Source organism: Astatotilapia calliptera, chromosome 23 (genome assembly GCF_900246225.1).
Source record: "Astatotilapia calliptera chromosome 23, fAstCal1.2, whole genome shotgun sequence".
Taxonomy (NCBI): Eukaryota; Metazoa; Chordata; class Actinopteri; order Cichliformes; family Cichlidae; genus Astatotilapia; species Astatotilapia calliptera.
Genome location: NC_039323.1, coordinates 27831663 through 27853864, shown reverse-complemented (window position 1 = coordinate 27853864; position 22202 = coordinate 27831663). Strand labels below are relative to the sequence as shown.

Here is a 22202-nt window from a genome sequence, read left to right as displayed (position 1 = left end):
TTAGCAGCTGCTGTTCAGGACGGGCCTCGACAGTCCAAGTTCGCCCAATAAAGTCACTGGATCCCCTCAACTGAATTCTGCTTACATACTTAAACTATAAGTTACACTTATTCATGCAATTTGGAAAAACCTAAACACCCACACCACCAATATCACCTATATTGGCCCTGTATTTAATTGTTATTGGATCAATACCAAAATTTGCAGTATTGTGCACGGTATAGTGCAGTACAGCACTACTCTTTGAATCTAAAAAGAGGTCTGTGCAGTTGATTTTAAGCATGATACTGTGCACACAGTGAGCTGTACGAGTGCGTGGTGAGTTCATGGATCCACTTCTGCACCTAGAGAAAACGCTTCCCCTGTGTGTCTCCAGCTTTCAATGTAATTCAGTTAAATTTGATCTATATAGGGCCAAATCAGCCTCAAGGTGCATCATGTTGTAAGCTATTATGTGTATTATTATGTTTTAATGTGAGTGTCAATGGTTTTATCTTGTGTTTTCCCCTTTTGTTTCTGTACAGCACTTTGGGCAAACCTTCTGTTTTTAAATGTGCTGTATAAATAAATTGGATTTGGATTTAAATACAGTAATACAGAGAAAAGCTTTGCATTTGAAATCTAAGACAGATATTTTTGCATTTTTTTAGAACTGTGGCTACATTTCTCTGACTGTACCATCTTATATATGGTTGTAATTATGCACAGAGGGTGTGTGAGTGCAGGTGCATGGGTTTTTTTTTTTAATGGAATAGCAAAATGACTTGAGTCGATTCCCTCCCTGTCAAAGTTGCCCATCCAGTTCATGTGGTCTGCTGCTGACCGTGGTTCAGGAGCTCTGTCACTTGCACAATTCTGTAGAGCTGTTCTTAGTCTTCAAATGCTTTGTGTAAATGTCATGTGTCTGACACACACTTATTATCACCCTGACATGATTTGTACTTCACTGTGATGTTATTCTCATTCTTTTCCCCCACAAATTTGAAGTAATTTTGCAGCATGTGCTTCGGAGTTGATAAAAGACTGATTTTGGTTATGCAGATCCATGTCCAAAGATAAACCACAATTCAGGAAGTCTACTAAGTTTCACCGTAAAATCATTTCAAGCTGCACCTAAATTTACAGAAGAAAAGAAAATGATCTTATGAAACAGGAACAAAAAAGGAACACACAATATCGTTAAATACTCTTTAAATAAAACATTGTTTTGCATAAATATATTTTTAAAAATCATCTGGTCCTTAGCAACATCTAAAATGATTTAAATCTAACCTGAAGTGTGAAACAGCATGTGGTAGATTTCACCATTTCATTGTATATTTAAACAAAATGAAGCTGAAATACAGAAGCAGTGTGAAAAGGTAAATACATCCCATCCTTCAGTAGCTTGTAGAGCCTACAAGCTCTTTGTCACTTTATCAGTCTGTTACATCATTGTAGGGGAATTTAGGCCCTCTCTTCTTTATAACATCACTTCATTTTCCACCACAGCATTTCAGTTAGGTTGAGTTCTGAACTTTGACTGGTCAGCTATTCGGTTGTAGATCCAGGACAGATGTCCTAGAATACTAGTCTAGAATACTTTGACATGCAGAAGAGTTCATGGTTGACTCAATGACTGCAAGGTGTCCAGGTCCCGTGGCTGCAAAACAAGCCCAAATCACCACACCTCCACTACCGTGCTTCAGACTATATAACACACTATATGAGACGCAGCTCTTGGGGTTTTTTGCAGTTACTCTGAGCATTGCACAGTCTGACTTTGGAGTGAATTTGCTGAGACATCCACTCCTGGAAAGGCTGACAGTTATCTTAAATGTTTTCTGCTACTTAATAATCTTTCTCATTATAGGATGATTTCAAATCGTTTGGAAATGGCCTCATAACCCTGCCCACATTTATGGGCAGCAATAACTGCTTTTCTAAGCTCACTGCTGATGTCTGTCCTTGGCATTGTGTTAACACACGCCTGAATGCTCCAGAGCAGCAAACTGCCCAAACTTGTTTTGTAGTTTATCTGAGGTCATATTAACTCATTTCAAGACCTGGTGATTAATGTTAGAACTCAAACTCGGTGTGCTTCCCTTTAACCACGTAAATAACAGAATCAGCCGATTTCATGTGACTTATGTGTCATGCATCTTTCCATCATTCCTTAACCAATACTTTTACACCTCAGCCAACTTCAAACTCTGAAAATAAGGCTTTACTTTTCCTCCACAGTACAATTCAACTGTTCTTGTTGTGATGACAAAGATGTATAATCCCCAGTCAGAATCACACCGGAAACCATGATAGTGTCAGTCTGAACAAAGCACTAGAAAGCAGGCCATCAGTCTTTCAGACCCACTAATGCTTCATGTACGAGATAAGCACATCATGTCTCATTCGTACACATCTGGAATTCTCACTAATACCAGGTCCAAAAGAACATGTTGAAATGGCGGAAGACCGTGCCTTGAGACTGGATGAGTTCAAAAAGCACACGTTGCTCATCCAAACCAAATCCCAAACCTTCATTCTTCTGTGTATAGTCAGCGCCATAGTCATTCCACTGAGGTTGCATAACACCTCTTCATCCCCACACTATTTGTCATTTGGCAGAGGCTTGTCACAGCAAACATGTTTGTGTGGCCCGCTCTTGTGTTTGATCCTTGACATCTGTTTCAAGTGTACAGTACTCAGGGCTCTGAATATGTCCTGATTTAGAAACAGGGTCTTATTTTGGATGACCGAATTGTTTGTTCCAAGAACAAACACTTTATTGCAGGGAAATGGGGAAAAACACATCGCTATAACAGATCGTGCTGATGGTAATCCGTCACACTAAGTATTGCACTGTGCAGATTTTCAAAAGGTTGAAAAAAACAGCTCGTCTATGAAATGAGTGAAGACTTCAGTCTCAGAAAAGTAGGCAACGATGTCTTTCTGCTTGTGCTTTAGCTTCCCATCTCTTTGGTCTTTAGCTGTTGAGTAACATGTGACAATTCCCATACAGAAAGCTCTACCCAGTCCCTCTCTTTTTAGTTGGTGATATATAACCTGTTCAAGACACCAAACAAAATCACATTTTGTGTGTTTGCACAGGAACTTCCTGACCTGAAAGACATGCTATCTTTGGCTTCTACCAACACTCTTTGCACAGACTTGCTTTTCACACAGCCTCATTCATTGTCCTCCAACAACAGTCTCCTCCAATTGGTTAAAAAACACTGTGATTAATTGGATTTTTTTTTTTAAACATAACTTGTTGGGCCACATGTTTTGAGTTTACTTCCTTTTAGGAATTCGTGAGTCGTGTCTGGCACCCGCTGCGACTCACGAACGTTGCTCCGTGCACTATTAATGAACAGACATAGACTTAGATTGTGTATGCTGGCATCCGCTGTATCGGCTAAATTGAATTTTGCTTGGAATACGCCACTGGACAAAGTTTGGGTTTTACATTTCCGGCCTTAAAGTTGTCCAGACTCTGATGAAAACGCTTCCTAGATGCTTGTGGCCTTGAACGCTAACTCAATTTCAATGTAAAAGCATCATTTCCAGTATTATTGTATGGTCAATGCACAATTACATCTTGTGATGCCAGAAATAAATGATAATACCGACTTTTCCTCATACTGCATAGCGTTCAGCTGACAGGAAGGGTCATAAAGTCAGATGGGCATGTAGATTGAACACTTGCGAGCCTTTAATCTGTATCCTGGTCATCAAGTAAGTTTAACATGGTCATATCTTTAACATATTAATCCTGCCCTACTGTCGCTTTAAATTTACCTAGAAAATCCAGTTCCTTCAGCTCAGTTGGCAGAGCTCGTAACATTTAGCAACAGTGACCTCAGCCATTGTGAAGCCATGACATATTGTATTTAGTGGGCAGGAGACAGGAAGACTCTTGCCCTCGTTATTCCCTTACACTGCTGGAATCACTTATAACTGCGACTGCCTGAAGCACGTACTCGTAGAACATGCTTTGTGTTTTTACAAACTGTTATGTAACTCATTTGCTGTCTGCCATGCATTGTCACCTTACACCGAGCATGAAACCTTGCCGTTCTCGCACCATGTTTGTCAGGAGCTAGTTATGTCACTCGCTGAAATGCTCCTGAAGTGTCACCACTCCTATTGTCTGGAATATACTGGGCACATTTATTCCCACGAAAAACTGGGAAACCTCACTTAAAGATTAAATTTGCGCCCCTCATGTGACAATAGGTGACACACTGTGGCTTCTGTCTTCAGTTAAAGGCTGAGAATTTTCAGAGTAAGGTGAGAACACCCCCGATGAAGAAAAAAATTAAGACTTTGGCGTTTTGAGCCAAACAATGCGCCACAGATAAAGACTGATGTGCGCTGACTTAAGCTGTGATTACATCACAGTGTGGAAAGCCATTGTTTTGTTTGTGGAGCCATTAGCTTAAAGCCACTTTTCACCACACAGGTAAGATGTTTAACCACCCAACCGTTGCTTCAGACTTTCTCATAACCTGGCTCAGTCCAAAGGCAGAGCTCCAATGTGTAATCTTTATACTTTGGATTTTGAAAAGATAAATAAGCAAATAAGTTGTGAAAAATATGCTGGGAAGCAGATGTTGTTTGCTCCTGGGCCATGATGGCTGCTTTAGATTCTATGTTTCAGCCTCCAGATTCATATTTAATAAAAACACATGACCATAGTCACACAAGTTTATTTTACCAGAGAAAGTTGTTCTGATGTGTATGAGAGACATTTCTCCCCATACTCAGATCACTTGAAATACACCAGCCCACTAAGTGGGGGAAATTGTAATACTAACCCCCCCCCCCCCCCCCTCTCCCCCATCATCAAAAGCAGGCCTAAAAACAGACAGATATCTAATTACATATCTAATCATCTTACATAAGCCTTCTTTCTATTTCTGCAGGAGACTAAACAGCAAATGATTGGATTATTAATTATTAATTGGCTATGACTCAAGTATATCTGCATCTCAATCTCAATATACTCTTGGTGCACAGAACAAAACTTCTACTAGCTCGCTCTAAATTTGTAAAATGTAAGCTTCTTACTTGTAAAGTAATCATTCTTATTTTGTTGTGCCATCAAACCACTATATCCACTGCAGACAAACCTACAGTGAGGGAAACTTTGTTTTTTAACCATTAAATAGTCCCACTTTTTGTCTGTATTTAATACAGTTTGCACACACAACACACACTGTTTTTATTAATGAGCTGCTTTTTTATTTTTACATATAAACTGAGCGAAATATGTTAATTTTAGAAAAGAAAAGTACATCAATACACTACTAACTTACTTATACTAGGCTATATGCAGTCATGATAAAATCTTGTATGCTAGCTAGCAGCAACCGTATTAGCATAGCTATTTTAGATGAATAACCTGAAGATTCAAATGAAACTAGGAATGTGGCCAGAACAAATGTTCATGATACCCTACACTATGTTGGCTACCCTACCCTAGGTAACATAGGCAGCATATAAATCGAGCGCTCTAGTCTATCCTTATGCGCTGAAGGAGGAGGGTGCCAACAAGCACAGGACAACTATATGTGGAAGATGGTGACCAGTGCAGCTGCTGCAATTGAGGTTTTGCAGACATGTGACCACAAACCACACGATGTTAGCTTGTGTACCATTTTTGAAGTGTGAGAATCATGGTGACAATATAGGATCGAGTGAATAAGACCCCAGTCATGCAGGCCTACAGACCAGTCAGTGACCGCCTGGCACGTGTATTCCCCAACCAGTTGGTAAAAATCCTCCCAGTGATTGTTTTGGGTGCTGGGATATTGCTGCGGTTGTAGTTTGAGTGGAACTGACTGACTTCCCCAGCCACTCTCCAAGCTGTAGTGAAACTGTCCTAAGTCGGATGCAAGGCGAATCCAGTTTGTGTCACACTTTTTCAAGTTTATTACCGCTGAGCTTATAGTTATTATTCATAGAGAAATAACTACAGGAAATCTTAGCAATCCTCTAACAACAAAACCAATTACAGGAGGTTTTTGGTACTGCTTCTTTACCCAATGACAGCCAGCAATGCCCCAGAACTTCTGTAATCAGTTGGTGAATACACATTTTCCCCTAGCAACCGGTGATTGTATCATGTCCAACTATGCATCAGTTGCCCACATGATGTCACATGAGATACTTCAATAGCTCCACCCTTACTCATTGATAAGAAAAGCAGTAAGAGTTGGGTATGGAAGTACTTTGTGTTGTGGGTGGATGAATAAGGGGTGATAATTGATTTACAAAAAAGGCAATATGCAAATGATTCTTTTGTGGTTTTCAGACAAAGGAAAGAGATATTTCCAGCTTAGCGAAGCACCTAAAAAATGGCATCCAGATGTGTTCAATTCAGCATACAACAATATCCAAAATATTATCATTCTTATGCTGAAATACACAGGTTTATTTAAGATAGCTGGAACTGCTGTTGCGAAATCAACTTTGTTCCGTCAGCTCAGATGTTTGCAATGAATAACATTATATAAATGCTTATACTGACACAATGTACCAAACAAAAAACAAGACTTGTTTTGGCATCGTATTAGGTAAATCAAGCAAATCTACTCATATTGGTACAAAAAAAAAAAAATCTGGTTTCATAACATCCATAATTAATTAGTTTTAAACCTGCAGTCACCCCCCCCCCCCCCCCCCCTTCAAAATTAGGTTCAAACGATCCTTTTCCTTTTCAACAGAATTCACAGAATCAGACTGAGCATGTGCGGAGAAATCATCGTTACTCCAGCCATTTCCTAACTGTACTAAATGAGGTAGTAAAAATTAGCTCTCTACTACTTTTACATCTGACATTTATGGAAAAAAGTAAATAGTGCTTAAAAGTTTAAAAAAAAGAGGACCTGGCTGACATAATGGGCCATGTTTGGTGAAAGAACAGGTCAGTACTTGGTAACTAAATCTGCCATTATGTGGACAAAAACACTGCCTAGGGAGAAGAAACTACATTTTATGTTTTTTCATCACTCTAATATGCTTGAAACTAAATAGGTTTTAACTCGAATTTCCATAATACAGCATACTAACTGTGCTCACCGCTCCATGACACTAAACAGGTTCTGCTACTAGGTGGCTATAAGGGAAACACTCCCTGAGCTTAATCAGCATCACTAACAAACCTTTTGAGAGACTAAATGCCAGGGGATCTCTTAGGAGTGGGCTGTGTATACATTTCACAAAGATACAGTATGCGTTACAAGTCTTGTCATGTTCTCCAGCACTGGTCTCAGTTACAAATCCGCATCCAAGAATCTCTTATTAACTTTGCAAGCTGATAATTTTTTCCCCTCTTCTCCCTTGGCTGAAAAAATTAGTTAAGCTGACAAGGCCCATAAGGACATACTGTAACTCGAACTCTTCATCTGTCCTCGCTTACTGTTCGGCCTCTAGAGCACTGACAGACCGTGCAGATATTTCACACATTACATACGACAAGGCATACCTTTTCCCTTCTTATTTTTTTTGTGCCACAACCTTTAGTTAAACAGTTACTCCAGCAGGCTTGCTCAAGTGCAGTTACACATGCGAGCAAGCACACCCCCTTCTTGTGAGCCTCTGCAATGCAAAGCTCCATATAAGGACATGTTGATGATGTAATGGTCCATAGGCAGGGAGCACATCCCTTATTGTTTGGTCTGACTGCAGGAATGCCCACATTACTGCTACTAAGAGTCTGAGAATCAGAGAGAGAGCGGGAGAGCCGAGAGCCCGGGTGTTGTACGGCAAGTTGATCATGAGCTTGTGGCAGTAAAGCTGGGAGAGAGAGCCGCTGGCACAGGTAGGCACACAAAACATTGCCTTTGAGGAGAAGAACTTTCAAAACTTTAAAAGAGCTGCTCCCTTGATGAGCCTGAACGCACACAGATTTTCAGACTTGCATCTTGTCATTCTGGTTGTTCTTTAAATTATATTTTGTATAGTTACTGTAAGTTACATCTGAAATGTGTCTTCTTTAAAACAGCTGCATAGGAAAATTAAGACATTAGATTCTACTTAATTAGACACCATTGTGGGGGTTTTAATTCCCAAGTATCTTTTTGCATATTTGCTGAGAAATTCTTATAAAAGTTGAATGAATTTAATAGAAATGATCGGAAAGGAGCACTTAATATGACAACTAAAATATGTAGACTGTAAAATTAGGGAAATCTAAGGTAAGGTCCTAAATGTTCCTCGTTGCGTGCTATGTAAGTCAAATAATAAGCAGAAATTAGTACACAATGTACGCCTAATTGAATTACACACAAATATTTGGGTCCCATGTGTAACGACAAGAAAAATGACTGTGTGCGACTGAGTGCGTGTGCAATAGCAGATGGCATAGTTCTGTGATGATAGTAATAAGTATATTATATTAATTCAAGTCACACCAATTAAGAGTAATGCCATTAACTGCATTGTATAAAACAGCAGCTGTGTTTAAAGTAAGTAAAACAGTTTTGGTGCTTAAGACCCGAATGTTTCAGGAGAGTCACATCCAGGTCTCTGTTTGGTTCACAGCATGTTATTAATCATAATACCACTAGCAGGAAGTTAATAAATACCCGAACAACATATATCACGCGTTTTGATTGCACTCTGGGGGCATATCACTTGGCCTGTGCGGATTTTAAATACAGTCCGTGGACCTCATCAATCAGTGTCCTCCCTTTGAACTGTTGTCACACCAGCATCTGTTAAAGAAGGAGGAGATGTTCATGTATGTGCACAGGATATATTAGTCTATACATACATGACCTAATCGCTTGCGGTGAGGAAATGGCACAGCAACCCGCAGAGGAGGCGCAGCGGCACTTTACACACAGCGGGTGAGCCACAGTTTCCAGCATAAAAACAGAGGGAAGCCCTCGGCAAAGCTGTAATGTGTGCTAGTGTGTCTCCCATATCGACTTGGCTGAGAGTTCCCGACTGGATGTTTCCTTTTCTTTGAGTGCATTCATGTTATCGTACATTTGAGAGAAAAGGAAAATATAATATAACATTAAGATATCCACTCAAGGACCCTAACACACTAAATCACTCAGCACGACTTGTTTTTCCATGACATTTAACGACTGACAGTGGTGACTATGCATCTGTCTTCCTGGGGAAACCGCTCTGAATGAGATTAGTACCTGATGCAAAGTTTGCACATGCTGCTCCATGAGTGGTAATAATGATAGCTGTTAAACTGTTCTTTTTTCAAGAATCATAGATCTCTGCGTAAAGGAGCTACACTCTTGCAATGCTGAAAATGTAACGTGATGGGGTTCAAAATGTGGCCCTGAAAATGCAACACACATAGTAAATTAGATGGTGACAGCAGGTAGGTTGAGCTACTAACCATCATTTAAAAGTTTGATTGTACTTCCTTTAGGTGCCACCTGAGGTTGGCTCCAGAAAGGAGTCAATCGTGGAAGGCTCCCATTTTAAAATGGAAGACCAAAGCATTGAAAACATGTTTTCAACATTGACCAAAAAAAGAGGAAAAAGAAAAAAGGTTTTGGCCTCTATGGATAGTTTCCCCCTCTCATAACAACTCTAAGTGGGATAATTTTTTTAATAACTTATCCAGCTGGACAATTGAGCTTCCCTGACACAGGTAGTTGAAGCTGATCGGAGTCTGCTAAGCCTCATCCACTACTTTGAGTCATTAAACTGGACCCCTTCACTGTATGTATGTTGCATTTTAATAAATTATCTGACTAATATTAGATTATTATGGTATAGGCCATCCAAAAAGTTTGTCCTTCAGATGTGCTGAGGGAAATTCTACTACTCTATTATTTCTAACTACACTAATTACACTAATTAGCTGATATGGGTCTGTTGTGTTGCACTTTGTGAATGCAGCTTGCTAACCAAGCTAGCTAGTATTAGCTGCTAACTTAGCCATCCACCCTTTTATCAATAAAAGCTAACGTCTGGCTTGAAAAACAGCTTTGGCTAATATGGTAACGTTGACAGCTCAAGGTGTGGAACAATGGGTGACATCACGATAGATAAGTCCATCGTATTTTTTTTCACCAAGTGTCACTATGTCTGTTTTTGCCGCATCCATGCAACATGCAGTGTGCTCTAAATTATATCTAACAACCCAAAATGGTCTCAGATGTTGCTCTGTTGGCCAATTACATTCATCTCTCTGTGTGTCCCTGATGAGAAGAAGTCCGGGAACAAATTATCTGATTTAAAGATTTTTTTCTGTACCACAGAGTACATCAGGCACAGAGTAATATAGTCCTACAAAGGAGGTAGAATTTGTCTTTAGTGATGCAAAGTTCTCTTGCATGCAGTAATTTGGATTAATATCCATTTCAGGACTTTTTTTTAACATGTTTTTTTTTTTTTTAAGCCAGAGTGACAGAGTTTCCAGTAATACTAGGGAACAAAGTATGTTGATCTTTCTATTTTCGCCGATGACATCACTAGGAAAACAGTGGGGACAGAGATAAGAGATTAAATAAATAGTGATTACAAACTGGTTTGAAAAGGACATGTCTGCCTGCTGTAGAGGAGTTTTGCTTTGCAGCTTTTCACACGCATAATCTAATCAAAGAAAAAGCAACCTTTCAGCACATGCATGGCTCCTGATGAGGCGATAAGTATTTTGATGACACCACTGGCAAGCACTTTGTAGTCCTGGGCATGATTTGCAATCAACATGTGTAGGAGACAGGATTAAAAACAAGAGCAAGCTATGTTGATAAAACCCAGACAGAAAAGTGCAAGTCCTTGGGGCTATCAGATTCCTTGAAATGAAAAAGCATGATTGGAGATTTGTTTAATACACTGTTGAACACCATGTCACCTAATAACCCCAGCATAGCAGCCATATCAATCCTCTATATGCAAAAATCAAAGTAGTTTATTCAAGACATAAATCATTTTTTTAAAACTGACATACGTGTAAGTGTGTATTAATATATACCTCTATATAACTTCAACTTTTTCATGTAATTTCACCAGAATAGATCAAAATGTGTAGATTGTCTCTGTTTTAAGTTAAACTGGAATATAAGTAGTAAAAGTGAATAGAGCTTTTGTAGTTGTTTAAATGTAATTGACTGAAGTTTAAAGTAATATACCGGGGAACCTTTCCAAAAAAATGGTACTAAAGTATAATAGCTGAGTAAATATACTTTGAGTTTACCATGAAAAGCTAAACTATAAAGGATGATGCAATCTTGTGTTGTGTGATACTATAAATTTTGGTATCGCTCGGATACCAAATACAGGGTGAGTATCGCTGATACCAATACCGATACCGATAGAGCAGGGTGTCATGATTTATGAGATGAATCGTCATCAGTTTCCAAATGATTAACATATGTTAATGATCAATAAATCACTGTGACTTTTACTTTCTACAATAATTAGTTTGCACAAGAAAACACACTTTTAAGCTTTTCATGCATTTGAAACTGGGTGTTTTTGGCACCTTGAAATGTAAATGTGCCTGTCTCTGAAGCGCTTTGGGTCACCTTCTGTTGTTTAAATGTGCTATAAGCAAATAAAACATGAGAAACAGAAAGGTTCAGACAATTTTCACAGTGCATGTTAGAGTTATATTTATATAAAGTATCAACCCTGGCGCTTCAGTATCGATACGATACCGATACCAGCGTTGCTATCTATATTTGGATTGATCTAACCACCTCTAGTTCAATGCTCTACTCTGACTATACCCAATATTAGAATGGTACATCTTTATTAGAAAATTTCAACATAATTTACTATAAATAAGTTTATTTTTACTTGTCCATAAAAAGATTTCCTCCCATAATGCATTACAACCATACTAATAATTAGGTCTTATTCTTAATCATGCAAATTTATATGTACTTTATTGGGTGTTTTTCTGTGTAATAGCAGCACATGGATCTAGTTACATGTGTCCCCCTAAATCCAACTGCCCTTTAGCAGCTACTGAAGAAAGAAATGACATACTGCTGTAGAAGTGACCCACCCTACTGTACCACACTTACATCATGGCCCACAACCCAAGTGTACATGTGGAATTTGTGTGTGTGTGTGTATGTGTGTGTGTGTGTGTGGGGGGGGGGGGGGGGGGTCTTCTGAATAAACTCTGCGGAGCTGTAATTGCTTTTGGAAGCAGGGGGAATTCCTTTAAAAGTATAAGAAAAAAAAAAGCAGGGTGGGTAGGTGGTGGTGGGTTTAGTGAGGGGGAGGAGGGTTGGTAGTAGAGGAACCCCTTAATTAAAGGATTGTTCCATGCCAGTGGGCCATCTGTGTGGAAACGCCTGGCAGACGCACACACAGCAGTCATAACATATTTTCTCCAGGGGCTGTAGGCACTTTGGTGATGCATGCATGTGCCAGACGCCTTGACCCGGGCTGCACACTGTACTTAAGGGACTACAGCTGCATCACATGGCAAACATATTCTATAGTATAAAAATATGGGATTTCATTAGTTGTGGAAATATAAATATTACATATGCTACCCTGTCGGGTCTTGTTATTTTTCTTAAACAGACTGCTTCTGATTTTATTTTATTTTTGTCAGTTTGTCAGCTGTGACAGACATTAAAAAAGTTTACATTCTAAAGTGTTTCTCATTTTTGCTTGAATCCTGATTTCCTGATTTGCTCTTGTGCAATGATGCAGTTATTTCCTTCTATGAGCTAACAATCAGGCCTCAGATTTAGATTTTAAGTGGGTCACAGACATATTTTATTGTGCTTGCAATATGTCATGTTGTCCAGTCAGATGATCACTTTCAGAGGTCAGCATTTGGCTGTGTGTCTCTTTTCTGACAGGGGACGTAGGTCTTATGCTACCACCTCACCCACTGTGGAAACCTTCGGAAATTCACTGATTGTTAAACTTAAGACCCACTATTTAGAGCAGGAACTCAGGTTTCCAAAGCATATGAGAATTAGCTGGCACTGAGGGAACAAAAATGAACCAAAGGTATTTCAGAACATAAAGTGATGCTTTTTTTATTATGTGTTAAACTTTCCATGACATAAGAACTTTATTCCTCCTTTGAAATGCTGGGAAAATAACAGTGTTTATGATGTGTCAGAGCTTGGAGAGCTGGACTGTATGGATAACAACAGTGAGGGTGTAGAGTTCCTTTAGGGGTTTTCTTATATAATATTAGTGGATAAACAGGATTAGCATTTTAGATATTTAGGTTTAGGATGCTCTATTTTTACCCTCTATGGAAGACTTAAGCTGCCAAAAAATAAATAAATAATAATTGAGAAATTATCAAAAGATAACAAAATACAAAGGTAAATATTAAAAGGAAATATCAACCTATATACGGTTTGAAAAATTAATTAACGCCTATTTTTACATTTTCTATATTTTGTGCTTTTTAATTAAATAACGTACTTTTGTCAGGAAAAAAGCTAACTAATCAAATTCCTAAAAATCATGTTCCTTTTTTTCTTTCCTTTTATTACAGGTTAAAGCTGTTAATTGATCAGGAAAAGGCCTACCAAGAACGCAAAGACGAAGAAAACAACAAAAAGGTGGCAAGCCTCAAGGAGGAGCTGACAAAACTCAAATCGTTTGCATTGATGGTTGTGGATGAACAGCAGCGTCTTACCGAGCAGCTGAATCAACAGACAGCTAAAGTTCAAGAACTGAGTGCCAGTTCTTCACAAGCCCAGGAAGAGCTGAGCTCAGCTAATGCTCGTCTGCAGGAAGAGGAGCAAAAGGTCTGTCGCTTGGAGGCTGAGCTGCGTGACCAAGCCAGTCGATACCATCAGGAACAGGAAGCCATGACTGCCAAATTAACCAGCGAGGATGCCCAAAACAGGCAGCTGCGTCAGAAGCTTTCAGCTCTGAGCAGGCAGCTTGATGAGCTGGAGGAGACCAATAAAACCCTGCGCAGGGCTGAAGAGGAACTGCAAGAGCTGAGAGACAAAATTAGCCGCGGTGAGTGTGGAAACTCTGGCCTCATGTCAGAGCTTGAAGAGTTACGAAAACGGGTACTTGAAATGGAGGGAAAGGATGAAGAGCTGATCAGAATGGAGGACCAATGCAGGGACCTCAACAAAAAACTGGAGAAAGAGGCCAGCCAAAACCGGTGCCTGAAAGCTGAAGTGGACAAACTGAATCAGAGAATCATGGACTTGGAGAAACTAGAGGATGCATTCAGTAAGAGCAAACAAGAATGCAGCTCACTGAAAAGCAACTTGGAGAAAGAGAGGTCGGTGTCAAAGGTTCTGACCAGTGAGTTGGAAGTCCTCAAAGTCAGAGTCAAAGAACTGGAGGCTGCTGAAAGCCAGCTGGGAAAGACAGAGCTGACTCTGAAGGAAGATCTCACCAAGCTAAAGACTCTCACAGTGATGCTGGTGGATGAGAGAAAGGCAATGGCAGAGAAGCTGAAGCAAATGGAGAACAAAGTCCAGAACAGCACAGGCAAACTGCAGGCTGAACAGGACAGAGTTACATCAGTTACAGAGAAGCTTATTGACGAAAGCAAGAAAGCACTGAGATCAAAGGCTGAGCTTGAGGAGAAAATCTGCAGTGTTACAAAGGAAAAGGATGACTTGAAGGCCAGGTTAAGAGCTGAGGAGGAGAAGAGTAACGATTTGGAGTCTAAAATAAGCTTGATGAAGAAAAGATTGCAATCACTTGAGACAATAGAGAGAGAATACCTGAGAAACAAGGCTAAAGAGGAGAATATCAAAACGCCAATTGCTAACCGCTTCCAGCAAGAAGACAACAAAGTAAAAGATTTGACCCAGGAAGTCGAACGCCTCCGACGCAAGTTAAAAGACATGAAAGTGGTGGAAGGCGAATCATTAAAAACAGAGGCGTTTGAATCGCTGGAGAAAAGATTTAACAACGAGCAAGAAAAAGCTAAAGCCTTGATGGAAGAGCTGGAAGTATCTAGAAAAGAGCTTTCAAAGTACCAGCTGGTTGAAAAGAAAGAGTGCAACCAAGAGCACGTCCTTTACAAACGCCTTAAGGAAGAGGAGGCCAAGTCCAGCCATTTGACCAGAGAGGTGGCAGCTCTGAAAGAGAAGATTCATGAATACATGGGAACAGAAGAGTCCATTTGCCGCATGAAAACTGACCACTCGACACTGCAGAGAAAACTGACCCAGCAGGAAGTCAGAAACAAAGAACTGGCCAGAGAAATGGAGACGCTCACTCGAGAGCTGGAAAGATACCGACGGTTCAGCAAAAGCCTTCGCCCAGGAATGAACGGCAGGCGCTTTTCAGACCTGCATGTTTCCACTAAGGAGGTTCAGACAGACCCACTTGATTTCATGTCTCCCAACTGCAAGGGTATGCCACCGCTGGAACGTGCAGTGGTGAACGGCAAGCTGTACGACGAGAACGAACCAGAAGAAAATGCTAATTACAGCAATGAGCTGCAGCTCACCAAATGTAGCCCCTCGATTATCAATAATGTAAATAATCTTAACAACAACCTGAAAAGAGCACGAGGCCCACTCCTTAAGAACAAAGACGCTCCTCATCAGGTCAATGGAAAAATGCACCCGCGGCAGAATGGCAGCCATGTTCAGCCTGGAGACGTCGTGCTGACCCACAGTCCTGGGCAACCTCTGCATATTAAAGTGACACCTGACCACGGACACAACACTGCAACGCTAGAGATCACCAGTCCAACCACAGAAAACACCCAGTCATTCACCAGCACTGCTGTCATACCCACAAGCGGGGGTCCACCCAAACAAAGAATTACCATCATCCAGAATGCATCTATATCCCCTAATGCAAAATCCATTTCCCCAACAGCAAAATCTAAGAGCTCCTCTGTGTCTGATGAGCCATGTTCACCAGATAGGGCCCTGTCACCTTTTACTATGGCTACATACTCCAGAGCGATGACCCCAGACTCCTGTGGCTCTGTAACCCCAGACAGAGCCATGTCACCAATACAAATAGTATCAGTGATGACAGGCACCCCCGACCGCTCCTTATCCACGGAGCCAGTCGAGGTTGTTGGAGGACACGCCGTCTTCCGCGTGACCCCCGAAAGGCAGAACAGCTGGCAGGTCCAGAGGTCCCCCAGCTTGGGGCCCAACGTCATCACCACAGAGGACAACAAAATCCACATTCACTTAGGGAGCCCATTCATTCAGGGCATCAGCACTTCGTCCCAAACGCAGAGTCCATGCCACACGCCTGGACTTCCGGAACAAAGGACTCAGGTGCTTGCAAACTGCAGTTCTCCTACTGTCAAAGCCAACAGCAAAATCACAAGTAGCATCATGATTAAGCCCACCTCCACCCCAATCCAAAGGCCATCACAAATTACAGTAAGTAATGCCTACGACTGACCTGATAACCCCCAAAACCTTCCATCCCATCCTGCCCATAAGATACCTCTTATACCCCAACTCTATACCGTAAAAAACGTCTGATTTGCTTCATTTTTGAGCTTAAACAGTTGAATGTTTTACTTTTCATTTTTGTTGGTTTGCTTGGTTCTGTGTGATAAAGTTCAAACAACTGTGTGCCTGCATGAAAAAAATAAAGCACTAGAACTTGAATTAATCTGACATAACACAAGGTTTTAACTTAAGTGCACTTACTGTATTGTACTCAGTGGCACATTTGCCATGTAGTCAGACTATTCACACTGATGTATCATACCAATTTTTATACTTCATACTCCACATACTGCATTATTATTAAGTTGTTTGCTTTCCTGAGAATTAAAGTGTGCAAAAAGAAGTATGTTTTAGTTTGTCATCCATGCTTGCCGATTTCATTTATTCACTAAATCCAGCATGTTTTGAATTTTTTCTTTTTAAAAATACATATAATGTGGGAATATGCCAATAGGTTAAAATCAGCTCTTTGATTTGATTTGTGCTGCATGCACTGTAACGTTTTAACACTTAAAGACTTGAATCCAGTGAGTCAAAGTCAAAATGTCTGCAGATCACTTTCCGTTAGACTCAAGTGGAAGATTTTTCAGAATAAAAAACACAGTGCTTATGTTTGACCAGATGACACAAACGCAAAGTCAAAAACCCCTCAGGGATTCTCACATGGTTGAGTTAAAATCATAAGCTGATGTCATAGTTTCTTCTTCGGGACACAGAAACCCAGTAACTGAGAAAGAAAACCACAGTTGTGTGAACTTGGGAATTCTCTTAAATGACATAATGGAAACTCTGCTTAAAACCTTTAAACCTTAGTGCAGCACACCGTAAAGCTGCTGTGGAAGGTGAGTCTTGTACTTTTAAAAATGCAACAGCCGCAGTTGTTCTTCAGCAGTGGTTTTTCAAACATAACTGAAACAATCTTACATATTCACTGGACCATGAAAACTTTTAGCATCAATCGTGTATGCAGCACTGCAAAGGGTACCTGCTGGATTACATCAGTGATTTCAAACCAGGGTCAACAGCACAAGAAAGCCTGCAGGTGTATGTGCAGAGACAATGGATTACGTGGGAAGACTGAATGCACCTGAATAGGTATGAATAGAAGCATTAAAACTCATATGACCGTAAAGGATAAACAGTACAAACAGAAACCCAAAAGCAATAAATACATCATATACAGATGAGGATTAGGTCCACTGAGAAAAAAATGTAGGGAGTCATGACTTTTCTTTTTCTCTGAAAAAACACAACACAAAACTTTATATATAGTTTTAATTATAGATGAATATAAAAGGGACATAAATGTGAACAAATACTTCACATATAAAGATCAATACTCTGCATCTAATTGGAGCTGTAGCCTAAAGTAATGGCTTATTGTTACTAATAAGCTAACTATAACTCCTAAATGGTCAGATGAAAGCAGTGGCTAACGGTAAACATAGCTGACACTCAGATGAAACTGGCCTAAACAATGATAGTTCAACTGGCTGAAAACTTATTTTAACAACATACATTTTTATATAATTAAATGTGAAAACAAGATACGTTTAAACTCGATTTAAATGAATAGATCTCAATAGATGATGATGTGATGCTGGCTTGAAAAAGGTTGGGAACATTTCAATCTCACATGAGGGTCAGAGTAAAGAGAAGATGATGGAAAAGGGCAGAATGAGAAGGAGACGGAAGACCCTTGTGGCAGTCCTTACAGGGAGCAGTTGAAAGAAGATGTAAAGTACAATTCTGAAAAAAATCTAAAAAAAGAAATCTGGAAAATTATCTACTGCAAATTTAGGGTAAACTATGACGAGCAATGTTTTTTTTTTTTTTAAAGATTACAACAATACAAAAACTTTACATAATAACAGTCTAAGTTGTCCGACATAGTGCAAAAGATATAGTAATATAATCATAACTTATACATATTAAAACTATTTTAATATTCTCTTAAGTAGTAAAGAAAAACAAACAAAAAAATAAATAAAAAAAAAGACCACAGTATGTCTAGGTTATCTGAGGTAGTCCTGTGCTTAGAAGTTGGTATGGCTGCCCATACCAGGAGGTAAACTTTTCTCAGACTTAATCTGGGACTGTAAGAGAAACAACAGTTTTTAGACACAAACAATAGCATTATCTTACTAAGTTAACATCTGCCTATATATGTTACAAATGGGCAGGACTGAAAATATAGCTCTAACTGCTAGCCGCTACTCTCTGATCCTCACAGCTAATGTGGCTATTAGGCAACTGCTAATAGTTAAACAGGTAATGCTAACATGCCATTGACCAGGTTAACGTTTAGGATAATTGTTAAATACTTCAACATCGTTGAACAAAATTACTTATAAAGAGCCAGATTAACTAAACGGGGTAACTAGATTGTTAGTGCAAAGTGTCTTTAGTTTTAGTTTTATAAAAGTTGTGCTGTGTTCAAAATACAGGCGCAAGTATTTAATTTCAATATGAAGCACAAAAAAATTGAATAAAAAATAAAAGACATCCTTTTTGTTAGTATTCAATATCGGCACAATTAGCGGTAAATTACGGATCACAGTCCAATTTAAATATTCTCCTCCTTATACTTTGTCTGTCACAAAAATCTGTGAGTTTACACCTCATACCTTCTCATGGTGCTCTTGTTGGAAATACCAACACATCACTTGTTTTGTTTTTTTTTACCTAAAACCCAGTTTGCACTGGTTCAGTGTTTTCATGAATCTGGCCCAAAAATGTTCAGTGAACAAAAACTACTGTAGCTGCTCCTGAGTGGAGGCCCTTTGTTGTGCCTACCTGTATGCAGCGGTGTTGTATGAAGTTGGGTGTGAACTGTAGGAGGTGAAGACAGCACTGCTGCTCACTACTTTGAGAGGAAGACGCACCCACCTCTAAGCACTGGGACCAGAGGGCACTGCACTAAAAGTGGACTATGTTCATCCAAACATGCGGCGTGACAAAGAAAATCCTAAAACTTTTAAAGTGGTGGAAATAGAGGGAAAAAAAATGCCTTTATTTCCCAATGTTATGAGCATAGCAACTGAATAATGCACTCCAGGAAACATACTGTAAACATCACAAAACCCCTTCAGAAAACCTGATACTGTGTTTGGGTCACAGGAACACAAACGTATTCGTTGAAAGTTCTTTTTACCGAGCGTGCCTTTGACTGGGTAGAAAACCAAAACGTTTATTTTCTTTTCTCCCATGAATCACGTCCTTTGAGATGAGTCATCTGTATAGCCTGCAAATGTTTTCTATGTATATGCATTCTTCCACATGGACTGAAAATGTTACCTCGTACGTGCGTTTCACTTCACGTTAAATCTGTACCAAAGGTCAGAACTGGATGGTCGGGGAGGGGAGGTTGATTGAAAGGCAAGAATGAAAGGATGCAAGAGGAAAAGGTAATTCATTTCATGTCTTAAGGAAAAGATAATGAACGCCTCAGATGGGCTTTCCTCATCGCAGTGGCATTTTATGTACGCATGAACCTAAAACTAGAATTACATCATACGATTGGCTTGTTTAAAATCAAACACACACAAAGAATCGTAATTATTTTACTCTGTATTTCCAGCTGGATCAAAGCCACCAGATCCATACTTTAATTGTTAGGTGATTCACACCTTTGTTAACAAGTAGGGCAACAAATTAAGTGTTGTAAGAGGTAGAAAGACAAATTTGAGAAAGTTCATTGCTCTTCTTTCCATCCCTGAGCCTTCCTCTTTACCCAAAGTCTTACATTTTACCAATAACCATTAAAAACTAATACACTTTAATGAATTACAAACTCATACTTTGATTTTTCATGGAGCGAGGCAAGTGCTGCAGGAAAACTGTTGAACCTGACCCAAAGGCAGACGAGCTGGTGTGGCAACGAGGCGATGATTAAATCAAGCATTAAATCCAATGAGTGAGAAGGAGCGCAGCTGTGGAAACCAGATCCAAAGCTCGCCTGGGTGTGATGAAACGATGCAGGGGCTAAACAAGATGCTATTCATTAGACCTCTCCTTGAGAAAAGCATCCAGCAGCTGGGATTACTGTCTGCGACCTTAATTACCCCCTGACTCACTTTAAACTTATTCGATTCATAAAACTCATCTGGTTCAGCCAAGGAAGACAGATCTGTGCACGGTATCCCAGCCAGACTGGGAGAATGAGTATCATGTGACACACTGGAAGGCTATTTCATTTAAAAGCCTGCAGCAATGCTCCCTTCTGCTGGGCGAGAGCGAAGCTGTAATCACACTAAGCTCACAATGATACTGCTGATTAAGAGCAGAGTTGTTCAGGGGTGAAAGAAAACATCAAAAATGCCAGACATCCTGATGTGACTTTTGAACAATCAGCTACTGATATCAATCAGCCAGGGACAGGAAAATTGAACGATTACCACGGTGCGAACAAAGAGAGCAGATCTCCGTGCTTTAGCCCACCTTGACCCTTAATAAACAGCAGTACTGGGGTTTTGTCTAAACAAAAGGCTTCGTGAGTGTGAGAGTGCAGACATTGTGAAAGCAAGCCTCTCTCCCACCGCAACGCAAGCACCAAAACAAACCTCGTGTTTGGTTGCCACAGAAACAGCTGTGCCGGTGCAGAGTGTGGGGCAGAGGAGGAAGTACTCAGCTGAACTCCTGCTGTACCGCTGATATATGAGAGGACAAAGCCGCACATTAAGGTCTCTCTCCATGTAAAATCAACAGCACTCCCATGACGTGGGTCAGATTTTCTGGACCATTAGCTCCGCCGAAGCATGAGGCCCTACTTATTCTGAAATTTATACCCCCGTATGAATATTTAAGGCTGTAGTTCACTGAATATTTCTTAATTCTCTAAACCTCACGAGCGCTTCTCCTAACAGCAAGAGGTTTGGAGCTCGGCAGGGAATAATATCAGTGAAGTGATGAAACTCGTGGAAATACTGAAAACTTTCACTGGGCTGGAGAAAAGGATACCAGATCGATGACACTTTCATACAAAGAGATGGTTTCGGTTTTTATTTCTGACTCCAGTGAACTCCAGATAAAAAAAGTTAAGAGGCCTGGACTGAAAAGGGCTTTTGAAACTTTTTTTTTGCTAGAGATATCTTAAAATGCTTTCCTAATATCAATTCTGTTTTAGGGATGTTTGATGTAAAGTACAAAGACATTTTTTTGCAGTACCAATCAGCTTTTGAAAAATGAGGAAAATGAAGAATAAAGCTGTGAAAAGATTAAACTCAGCCGTGTGTAAAAGTCCTGAAGCATCTCTCATTTCTTTATATTTTACTAAGAAAATGGGAAATACGTGCAGTGGTTTATTTAAATGAGCCAGTACACATGGAAATACAGTATATGAGGCAAAAATTAGCTTTTTACAATTCTAACAAGCCTGAAAGTCAATATTTGTCGTTATTTAACCCCCTTTATTCTTCAGCCCAGTCTGAACTCTCTTAGGCAGCTTTCTTGTCATTTGTTTAAGTAGTCTTCAGGAATAGTTCTCCAGGCTTCTTGAAGGACATCCAAACCTCTTTATTGGATGTTTGTTCTGTTCTCTGTCAACACGATGCCACACTGCTTCGATAATGTTGATGTCCGGGCCCTGGGGAGGCTAATACACCAGCTTTTTTGCCGTGTTTCCCTTCCTTAAGAATGGCGTCTTAATAGACACTTTCACTGATACTATTTCCTGGCTAATAGCTCTTTGGGAATCCACTCGTTGGTGCGAAGATAGTATTTTATGTCTGTCAAACATGATCATAGATCAACATTTAAGTGGCTTAACAAAAAAAAAAAAAAAAGCATTTGTCTGAAAATGGGTGCAAGAACTGTATGGCGTTATTTTTGTGCCACTATTCTGAGCGC

At 39.9% G+C, this 22202-nt stretch overlaps 1 protein-coding gene across 2 annotated transcripts in view; it reads left to right on the top strand.

Annotated features, from left to right (window-relative positions):
• Nucleotides 1–22202, top strand: part of filip1l (filamin A interacting protein 1-like) — a 112878-nt gene that overhangs the window by 85149 nt on the left and 5527 nt on the right. For both annotated transcript variants that reach the window (XM_026157607.1, XM_026157606.1), the window contains exon 5: nt 13445–16280. In XM_026157607.1, coding sequence (XP_026013392.1) covers nt 13445–16280 — 2836 coding nt within the window. The remainder of the gene's footprint in view (nt 1–13444; nt 16281–22202) is intronic.